The following is an 11,441-nucleotide window of genomic DNA, read 5'->3' as shown; positions in this document are numbered from 1 at the left end:
CTCTCATTTATAGACCATGTAACATCCAAACTTGAAGTCGATCCAGACATCTCAAAGTAATGGAAATCCAAAAACTTTTACATGCTCACCTCATAAGTATTGGACAAGAAAATATGAACAAAAGTAAGAAAATAAGGAAAAGAGATCTAACCTTACTTCAAAAGGAAATTGCATAAAGATGAAAGAGTGAAGTTCTCTGAGAAAAGATTCAACTATAACTTATAAGGAGATGAAAGGATTTCATGCTAAATAGTTGGCCTATAAGATCCTTCGTCACTAAATGATAACAATTATATCTTTCCTACTAAAGAGGATCTTAAGCACGGCTGTCATCGAACATCAGATATTATAACATTGTCTTACATACAATAATTCGACATACACCATTAGGGGGTAACATATGTTACGGATCCACTATATTAAAGACTGAAGTCTGAATGAACCTAAGACTCCCAAAAGGAACCATCCCTCTACACATTCAGAAGTCCACTCACTCCCTACATCGACTTATATTACTGCCTAACCTAAGGGCATTATGTTAATCTCGCCATTTTGAGAGCCTATGTAAAAAAAGTAATTTCCTCTCTTTTTTAAGATAGATTCATATTTTCTTACGTTATTTTTCCTGACAATCTCTCTGACTTTGAATTTAGCTCTTACACTAGATCAAAATATATCTAATATGTATAGATTTAAAATTGTTGGTATACAAACCTACCATATAAATTTTATTATATATGTATTAATTAAATTTGAAAACTTATTAACAATTTATTTATTATATCAATTATAAAGATATTATTAAGCACTTTAAAATATATTTAGACTAACTAGTATAATAAAAGTGAGTAATAGATTGTTTATAGATTCATATTTTCTTATATTTTTTTTTTGAATTTTCTTCTCTTTCAAATTGCAGTTTTCTATTTGAGGAAAAAGAATAAGGAATATTACATTCTTTTTTCTTATTTTTTATTTTTGTTTTTCTTTGTTCAGTAAGATTATTTTAGTTGGATTGCATATATTTTACCGAATCTCTTAATCCGCTTGAATTGCATATGTTGTTTATTATTTTCTCATTTATAACATTTTTTTTTGTTTTAGCAAGAACAGAAATAGTAGATCTTATAAGCATATCACTACATGTACGTGGTTACAAAAGAAATGACTTAGATCTGAATATTTTTAATAGTTTAAATGCCGAAGTATATATTTTCTATCTGTTATTTGTTTTACTGGTACTTATTTTGTCTTTTCTTGCCTTCATGCATTACATAACCTGTAATTATATAAGTTTAGAGTTTCAAGAAATATATATGTTCTATCTGTTATTTGTTTTACTGGTACTTATTTTGCTTTTTGTAATTCTTTTCTTGCCTTCATACATTACATAACCTGTAATTATGTAAGTTTAGATTTTCAAGAAGTATATATGTTCTATCTGTTATTTGTTTTACTGGTACTTATTTTACTCTTTGTAATTCTTTTCTTGCCTTCATGCATTATATAACCTGTAATTATGTAAGTTTGTATTTTTACTTTCTTGCATTTCTTGCAGTAGTTGTTGTTTTCTTATGTATGAAATCAGCAGAAATTTTCATCAAAACAAACACATTAAAACTTGAAGCAAAAAAGTATAATTTACAAGTTTTTATGTAAATTAAACTGAATTTTTAATTAAAATTTTATTTTGATTATTATTTATTTCTTTGTTTTGTCTCTTTTCTTACACAGCCCTAGGCATTCGCTGATGGTTTGCAGACTATTCGAAATTCAAAATAGCGCCAATATGTCCAAAGGCACCAGTTGAAATTCAGTGGCTGCTAAATCAGTTCTTCTGATTTTCTTCTGTGCTTGTGCTTCTTCTCCTTTTCCTTTTCATCTTCTTCGAGAATCTGGTGTGTTTAAACATGGCGGCGGAAAATGGCAATTCAAATACATATGAGGAGGCTCGTAAACAGCGCCTTGACGAAAACAAGAAGCGGTTTCAGGTGCGCAACCCTCTTTTCCTTCTCCCTCTGCAACTTCTTTTAGTTCATTTTATATAGAAATTCATGTTGTATCTTTTCTTTCATTTTTTATTTAACTTGCAAGGATTTGGGAATCTTAGACATCTCAAAGAGTCTTTCTAAACTTTCGACCCCTGAGAAGAAGGTAGGTAACAAATTCATCTCTTTTTCCTTCATCCTAATTACTGGAAAATAAAACCTAATTTCTGAATGTCGTGTATGTGTTTGGAAACTGCAAAAAATGTAATAGATTCAATGTATTCATGGGTGAATTGTATCCCTTGAAAATTTATTTGAACACATCAGTTTTCTAGCAATGTTATTATGTAAATCAAATTCATTTGAAGGATCTAAGTTCTAATAGATTGTTTTTGTCATCTGTTTTTACATTATCTAGCAACGCCTGTTAAAACCAAAAGCAGCTAATACTGAGATTGTTGAACCAAGACGCTCTTCTCGCGCACGGACTACAGTTACCTCTTATGCAGATGAAGTACGTATCAATGGCTATAATTTGGGTGATTAACTTCATGTATTATGTCTTAACCAGTGATTATTTTCACTTGTTTCTTATTCCAGTTACATACCGACCTTCCGCCTATGCGGAAGAAGGCAAGGGGTAACTCATCATGGACGAGGTGGAGAAGAGTTCTCTTGTGAAATACAAATGTTTCATTACTTTGTATGCTGGAAGACATATTGTTTGAATAATTCTTTCGAATTTTCAGCTATATTTCAAGACCGTTGGATGAAGTTAAACTTGCTGATTATGGAGATAGACTTCGAACTCTTAAAGCTGCAGAGAAATTCCAAACTAGTCTACAATCTGGGAATCCATCTTTTGTCAAATCAATGGTTCGGTCCCATGTTTATAGTTGTTTCTGGTTGGTAAGTCCTTGTTCAGCATCATAGATGATAACTGAGATATGCACTTTAACAATATTGTTCTGCTTAGAGGACTATAGATGAAGAAAATTCTAGTACTTGAGCAAGAGAATCTAATTTTTTTTTTGTTTCACTTTAAATTAAGGGGCTTCCTACTCAGTTCTGTAAGGATCATCTGCCAAAGAAAGACGTGGATATGGTACTTGAGGATGAAAATGGCTCAACATGTGATGCTAGATTCCTTGGGAGCAGGACTGGGCTTAGTGGAGGTTGGAGGGGGTTTGCATTGGACCATAAATTAGATGATGGTGACGCTGTTGTGTTTGAATTGGTGGAGCCCAACAAATTCAAGGTAGGCTTTTATACTTTTGAAAAATCAATAACCAATTATACTCACTTACACTCCATGCATTAACTTCTTATCAAACAATCCAATCTTTTTTATCATAAAAAAATATATGTTTAGTTACATAGAAACATAATTGTTGTTAATGACACGCATAAGGCGCATGGCGCACAAAGCTCCATGTTTAGCACCCTCAATTGCGGGCGCAGTCACCTTGGCGCGCCATTGTGCGCCAAGACAGTGTTTAGAGGTGCACTCTGTGACATATGTGCAATTTTAGGGTTTTTAAAAGTATTTATTGTAGGTTTAATATTCACCCTTGGATTAGACACATCTAAGGGTCCAAAATAAGAATTTTTTTATTAAAAAGGAAGATACATGCTTGAATTAGAAGAGGAGACAAAGTCGCAAAGTTACTGAAAGAGAAAGAAGCAGGGCAAAATAGAAGAGAAAGAAACAAAACATACGTGAAATATAAGCAGCCAAAGGGAGAGAATTGTGGAATGACGATGAACTCTTATTTGAAGATGATAATCTAACATGGGATTCAGTTAGTAGGGCAGCTTGGGTGAAGGAAGTGCTTATAATGCTAGAGGAGTAGGAAAAAGGGCTAAAATATCAGCTCCTGCAGTTCTTCGAGATGAGAGAGAAGAAGAAACTCATTTTTTTTGTTGATGAGGATGAAGAGGACCAATTTCTTGAACAAGAGTTTGATGATATTTTAGATGAGAAGTGTGATAGTGATGAATGATGAGTATAGACAGTAGCTATTAATAAACTTAAGGTTTACTATTTAATTGAATAATTGAACTTTAGATATAGAATATGAGGTTTATTGCATGCTAGAATTTATTTATGATTAAAAATATTGTCATGGTTTATGGTTTAGTATTCATTATATTTTTATTTTAAAATTTATCATTTCTTATAATTTAAGTATTATGATTTATAATTTTATTTTTGTTGCTGTGCCTTATGTTGCTCATGCGCACACCATCTTCGTGACCCATGTGCTAAGGCTCTAAGACCTCTTGCGCCTAAATGTGTTGTGTGCTTTTAAGTATAAAAATATTACAATAGGAGAATGCAATAAAACAATTTGAGGTTTTATTTATCATATAACTTTTGTGTAATTTACATTTTCTGATCATTTAGTTAGTTCTTGAACTGGTTTTTGCAGTCAACAATCTAATATTGTGAAACTACTCCAATCAAACTTATATTTTAAGTTTTCTTTTTAACCTTACCTTAATGAAGTAACTTTTAACTAAAATAGAGGAAAACGCTTTCAACTTCAAATTATTTTCCATGATATATATCTTTTTTAAGTTCTATTTTTTCTTTGCTATTGTATTAATGGTTATGAGGGCGAGCCTTGGCGCAACGGTAAAACGTTGTTGTCGTGTGACCAGAGGTCACGGGTTCGAGTCTTAGGGGCGGCCTCTTGCCAATTAAATTGACAAGGGAAGGCTTGCCCCCAATACACCCTTGTGGTGGGACCCCTCCCCGGACCCTCGCTCAGCGGGGACGCGTAATGCGACCGGGCCGCCCTTTATTGTATTAATGGCTATGTTGCATGAAATTTCTTCTTCGTTACTGTTTTCGCATTTCGTATTCATTTTCAGTACGGTTTTCCTAGTTATATTTTTTCAGAAATAACATTTTCCGGTGTCTATGCAACATAGGTCAGTGACATGGATGGCTATTATGAGATATTAATGTACATTGATTAATTGGTCAATTTGTTAATATTCTTTCCTTATATATGATGATGCTCAACTCTTGTGGAACAGTCTCAAAAACAGATTTTGTGTAGTAAGTGGCACTCGAATTTGTCAATTGAAAATCTCCTCGGGAGAATGGAAGTAAGGAAAAACCGAGAATTTGGCAATTTATTTTGGCTGTTTGTTCAAAATTTGGGATGAATTGACCACCTATGTGAAGGTGCCAATGTGTAAATGTGGCGATTGTAAGTGTGAAATAGTCGCATAGATAGAAAAACTGCATCACTTCTTGATTGGTCTTGATGGAGCATATGCGTCCACTCTTGCAAATCTGCTCGAACAAGAGACATTGTTGGCTGTTGATAGAGTGTACCAACACGTGATTCAAGCAGAAAAAGACTACGAGAAGGAGAGTTGTCCTCGTCCAAAGTAGAACGAGAGAGTATGACCTCGTGGAGGACAGGGACTATGTTGCAATGGTGGAAAGAAAGGAAGAGGAGGTTTTGGTGCAACGTCTATTCGTGCAAAAAAAAAAAATGAATTGCAGGGACCGACAAGTGCTTCATCGACACAACTGTAACAAATAATTGAAGCTCTATATTTAGCCAAAGGAAAATATCATTGTATGGTAGGCACAATTGTTTTAATTGGATTATTTATACATGAGTGTCAAATCATATGACATGAGATTTGTCTATTTTGAAAAATGTGAAAACGATGAAGGGTTGTCCGGTTTGATTGCCGGATGGAAACGCAGAAGCAAACCAAAAGGGCAATGTCGTGTTGCCAGGAGGGTTGAGGCTTGATAACGTGTCACTTGATTAATAGAACACCTTCTCTCTTAGTTAATAATAAATCGCCTTATGAACCGTTGTTTGGGAAAGTCCCATCTTATGATAGTCTTCGTGTATTTGGTTATCTTTATTATGCTCATAATCAATGACATCAAAGTGATAAGTTTGCAAGTAGAAATCGTAAATGTGTTTTTGTTGGCTATTTGTTTGGGAAGAAGGGTTGGAAATTGTATGATATATTGTGTCACGAGATGTGAAGTTCTAAGAGAAAGAATTTCCTTTTAAGACAGATCAAACACAAACGAAATGGTTCCTAAGATATCAAGTGAAGATGGAGCATGGAGTGATGATGAGGGCGACGATGATCGTGTCGCGAGCATTGAAAGGTGGCTTGCAGCAATGTCGTCCCCAATGAGAATGGGATTGAGGGTGCAAATTTGCATGTGCAATATTAGCTCGGTCCCGAGGCTGTTCAAATTGAGGGTTTGGAACTTAACGAAGTAGAGCAGGGTGGACATATTGATGAAGAGTTAGGGAGAGGGAAAAGAATCAAGGCCTTTTCAACGCGGTTTCACAACTGTGTTACTCATTGTCCAGAAAATAAGTCCATTTGAGCATTCACCTTCCCCTTTACTTGCCTCAGGTACTCGTTATCCTATAACACATTTTATGAATTGTGACCATTTTTCTGTCAAACATAGGAATTTTCTTTCAGCGGTCTCCATAGGTCATGAGTCGAAACATTTTAAAGATGTTGTGAAAGATTTAGGTTGGCGAGACGCCATGAGTAAGTAGATTCGAGCTCTTGAGAACAATGGGACTTGGGTAATGGAGCCTTTACCTTTCGGAAAAAGAAAGCTCTAGGGAATCAATGGATATATAAGATAGAGTATCGGTCTGATGGCAGCATAGAACGACGTAAAGCACGATTGGTGATCTATGGGAATCGTCAGGTGGAAAGGATTAACTATAAAAACATTTGCATTAGTGGCCAAAATGGTAAGTGTTCGTGTTTTCCTTGCAATTGCGGCTGTTAAATATTGGGAGGTCCATCAAATGGATGTACATAATGCTTTTCTTCACGGGACTTGAGCGAAGAAGTGTATATGAAGATTCCTCCAAGTTTCAAAAATATGACTCTTAACATGGTGTTTTGTAACACCCCGACCAATACCATGTAGATATTGTCAGCTTTGGCCCAAATCGAATACTTTGGGTCTCACGGTTTTAAAACGCGTCTGCATGTATTGGATTCACACCTTACTAATAAGCCTCAGTCACTCTCTTTCCATTTCCGATGTGGGATTCGGTTCATCTCTGCCCGCATCGACATCCCTTAAGGCCGGTCCTTGCTCAGGCCTTCTACCCCGGTGCCACCTACTCCAGACAAGGTCGTTACATGTTTAGATTGAAGAAATCATTGTACGGACTGAACAAGCTCCTCGATTTTGGTTTCAATGACATTGAAGAATTATGTATTTGTGCAATCCTATTCAAATTATTCTTTGTTTGTTTTGTGCGAAGAAACAACTGAAATCAACGTATCAGTTTACGTTCACGACTTGATTATGGCAAGCAATGATACATAAGCATTGACCACTTTTAAAACTTATCTTGGCGGGTGATTCCACATGAAGGGTTTGTGTGTTTTGAGGTATTTATTAGGGCTCAAAGTGGCTTGTAAACCGACGCGAATTTTTGTAAGTACTCGATTCGGAGTGGGTGGCGTCGGGGTAGAAGGTCTGAGCAAGGAGCGGCCCTAAGGGATGGCGATGAGGACATGAATGAACTAAATCCCACATCGAAAATTGAGTGACTGGGGCTTATTAGTAAGGTGTGAATCCAATACATGCAGATGCATTTTAAAGCCGTAAGGCCCAAAGTGTTGGATTTGGACCAGAGCGGGGCATAGTGTTACAATTTTTCTCTGCCAATGAAAATACACACTTGATATAATTTCAGAGGCATGTTTATTAAGGGAGAAACATGAGTTGTTCCCCATGGAACAAAATCAAATTTCAGTTGTTATTACATGGGCGTTTCTGGCGGATCCACCTCTCTATAGGAGACTTGTGGGGCGCTTGATTTACTTATCTGTCACGAGACAAGGTCTTGCTTATTTAATCCTCATCTTGTCGTAATTTATGCAACATCCTCTTCAAGAGCATTGGGATGCGGCTCTCCGGGTCGTATGATATTTGAAGAGCTCAGGGCAAGGGATTTTGCTTTGAGCTGAGACTGGTCTTCGTTTAAAAAGATGGTAACTATGATTGGGGTAGTTGCCCCTTTACTCGTCGATCCTTAACCAGATGGTTTGTGTTAATGAGTTACTCTCTGGTGTCATAGAAGACCAAAAAGAAACAAGCAGAATATAGATCCATGGCGGTCACAGTGTGTAAGTTTAAATGGCTCAAACAACTTTTGGATGACTTACAGGTATGTCATCCGAAGGGTATGAAGTTGTATTGTGATAGTCAGTCAACATTGTGTATAGCTTAAAATCTTGTTTTTCATTAACAAACAAAACATATAGAGGCTTACTATAATTTTGTTGGATAGTAAACATTTTTACGAAAGCTTTGGACAAAGCAAAATTCGACTTTCTTCTTTGCAAGTTGACTAATTGGCCAAGTTACATGTGAGTTTTTAATGACGTTTCTAATATTTGCTGTCTAGTATATCTAAAAACAATCAAGTGAATAACGACTGGACAAAACCCAAAAATAATCCCACTTGCGAAATTATAAAAGATCCCTTTTAAAGATAAACCATTCTATTGAATTGAGTATGATTATACATGTGGTAGCATTTAGTATATAAAGAATATCACCCGATTATTGAAATTGCTAAAGATATCCTTTTTGTGCTTCTAGAATCTAATTCTTAGTTCAAGATCCTCTTACTAACTGGAATAAAAAAATTAGTAGATCAGGCTCATCAAGAGAGAACCTCTGATTTCTAAAATTGTTTTGAGGAAATAGAAACTGCCTGCAAAATAATACTGATGTCTGCAAACTCTAACTGTCAAGAACAAGTTAGCAGAATATTCAAGCCACTGAACAGTCTTTAACAGTATATATGGAAGTGAAAATGCATCCAACTTTCTCATATGGCTTCAAGTATACCTTTGTAATACTTTGCAATTTAATAAATAAACATTTGATTCTTTTGCAGCTCTACACTTTTAAAGTATCATCACCAGAATCAAGTGAAACACAAGTAGATGTTGCAGAGGAAAATGGTTCTGCTAAGACAACAAATGCATCCGAAGATCAAAATGAGTTTAAATCTCCTTCAAGTAAGAAGAAAAACTCAAAGAAAGCGAAGGCAAGTAAGGTATTAAATGTTGAAACATCGAAACCACAAAGTGAAGTGATAGCAGATGATATGAACTCAGGTGAGAAAAATGGTGTTATTGAGGAGAATGGTGAGAAAAATGAATCAGAAGCTGTTAAAACAGTAGTTGAATCAGAAGCTGTTAAAACAGAAGTTGAATCAATCAAGGAAAATGGAAAACGAAAAAAGCATCCAGTCAGGCCTAGAAAGAAACCTGCTCCAAGGTTGTTTAGAAGAAGAGTATAAGATTAAGAGCACTGGGGAATTGCAATTATATTATATGCCTGACAATCTTTTTGTGTTAATTTTAGACTTGAATTGATCATTTTTGAGTGATGTTATTAATACTTAATTTAACTATTTTTATTCTATAAAAATATGTTAAGCAATAAGACATTTGATGCATTAAAATAGTGTTGTGGAGAGTGAACACGAAGTAGTAAATAAGGAGAAAATGTGTCTTTTGTACTAGATTTCTAGCTATTTTAGGACTGAAATGAGGTGATTTTAGGGAGGTTGGGGTTGCAGTGTGTGTTGTCTAAGGGTGGCAACAGTACCGTAGAAATTTTACCAGACGGCTACATTTGGGTGATGGGGATTTTCCGTCACCCATTGGATGCAGGCAGGAGGGGCGGACCAATGCCATGGTTGGAAGGGTCTTAGCCCTCCAACCAGCCAAAAAATACATTCTAAAATAATCAGTAAAGGATCTTGAACTCCGATGAAATCTCCAAGCCTTTAAAATTTTGACTGTTTATCTTGCCTTTGCTCCTGGGTGCAGGGTAAAAAGATCTCCTCTATTTGGGATTACCGAAACAGTCCTCAAAAATATTTGAGATGAATGGGAAATACATCTAATCTCCGCCCCACCCTATTACAACCCCTATCATCCCATTAGCTTTTGTGACCAACAGGATCTACCAAAGTAGCAACAACTAAAACTCATGTCAGAGTTTGCTGAGTCTATCAAAGTACCTATGACTATAACTCGCATCATTCTACAACTAAACAACCACTGTGACTTTAGAGGGAAGTAATATCTTACTAGTGTATATTAGTTTTTTAAAATTGTGTGGGGTAAAAAAAAATTAATTACAAATAGGTAACAAAACTGTAGTTTAGTGTGTACTAAAAGTATAATTTAGTACAAAAAAAAAAGCAGCCACAGACTGCATCATACGCCGGCGTATGTATGCCACACGCCATGTGTGGCTGCCAAACCGGTAACATTTGGATTCTAGGTATAACAAAATTGTTTGTTACTACTCCCTCCATTCTCAAATAAGTGTCGTTTTAATAAAAATTCTCTCTCCTATAATGGTTGGAGAAAAAACTTTAAAAGCTTAAAAAAAACACATAAATCAAGACAAAATTTAAATACTTAGACCAAAAAACTATACTAAATTTTATTGAAAAACGAAAATGACACTTAAAAAAGAATAAAAACAATTATCTAAAACGACACTTATTTGAGAATGAAGGGAGTACAATCTTTAACAAACAATTATTAGTTACAACCACATTAGTGGTTTATTACAACTATACATAGAATTATAACAATAAATATTTACCACTGGAGTTGGTCTAATACAGCAAAAGGGTAACAAAGGAATTAGAAAAAATGGCAAACTATAATAAAAGAAAAGGTATATGATACAATTTGCAAACAAATGTGATTTAAAAATTTGCTAATAGAGATAATATGTTTTTTTTTACAGTATTTGAAATTCTGATAACAATCAATTTTAAAAAAAAAAAAATTACATTTACATGAACAAGACACAGAACTTAAAATCGAATTGCTATAAAACGAACTTAACCAATTATGTTTATAAACTATCAAATTCATTTCAATTTAAGAAATTGTGTTCTAGAGGAACTTTATTTTGTCCATATGCAAAAATAATCTTTTTTTTTTTTTAAATAAAATGCTATTGTTGTATTAAAACTTTAACAATATAATTTCAAAAATTGAATTTTACTTTTTCCTAGAAAAAACTTGGCTTAAGCCTTTAAACTCAAGTTTTACCTATTGGTACCTGAACTTTTAAAATAACCTATCACACTTATAATTGGTTTTAAAAACCTATAACACCTATAGTTGGCTTTTAAAATCTATCAAACATATCATTGGCTAACACAAAATCGTTCATCTATCATTTTTTACAAATTAGATGGCATATGCATGCTATAGAAGAAGAAAAAAGCATATGAATTCGTTATGTATCACTCACCTGTCAAAAATGACAAATTAACGATTTTGTATGCAAAATGTCCGAATGAACCAAGTATAGATGTGATAGGTTTTTTAAGCCAAATACAGGTGTATAATATGTTTTTTAAGTCA

At 34.5% G+C, this 11,441-nt stretch overlaps 1 protein-coding gene across 1 annotated transcript; it reads left to right on the top strand.

Annotated features, from left to right (window-relative positions):
• Positions 1-1,740: 1,740 nt before the first annotated feature.
• LOC136235962 (putative B3 domain-containing protein At5g58280) lies at positions 1,741-9,583 on the top strand. Its single transcript, XM_066026089.1, has 7 exons — positions 1,741-1,991; positions 2,095-2,154; positions 2,407-2,502; positions 2,589-2,647; positions 2,738-2,897; positions 3,040-3,246; positions 8,933-9,583. The coding sequence occupies exons 1-7, from the start codon at positions 1,911-1,913 to the stop codon at positions 9,338-9,340; spliced, it is 1,071 nt and encodes a 356-aa protein (XP_065882161.1). The 5' UTR covers positions 1,741-1,910; the 3' UTR covers positions 9,341-9,583.
• Positions 9,584-11,441: the final 1,858 nt, after the last annotated feature.

This window comes from Euphorbia lathyris, chromosome 7 (genome assembly GCF_963576675.1).
Source record: "Euphorbia lathyris chromosome 7, ddEupLath1.1, whole genome shotgun sequence".
In the NCBI taxonomy this organism is placed as follows: domain Eukaryota; kingdom Viridiplantae; phylum Streptophyta; class Magnoliopsida; order Malpighiales; family Euphorbiaceae; genus Euphorbia; species Euphorbia lathyris.
Note: the sequence above shows the minus strand (reverse complement) of the source record. Positions and strands in the feature narration are given on the sequence as shown.

What these genes read in the sequence shown, in the direction of transcription:
- LOC136235962 (XM_066026089.1), top strand. Translation starts at nt 1,911, where the DNA reads ATGGCGGCGGAAAATGGCAATTCAAATACATATGAGGAGGCTCGTAAA. An exon ending in AAAACAAGAAGCGGTTTCAG is followed by an intron (nt 1,992 to 2,094) that starts GTGCGCAACCCT and finishes TTAACTTGCAAG; the next exon opens with GATTTGGGAATCTTAGACAT. An exon ending in TTTCGACCCCTGAGAAGAAG is followed by an intron (nt 2,155 to 2,406) that starts GTAGGTAACAAA and finishes TACATTATCTAG; the next exon opens with CAACGCCTGTTAAAACCAAA.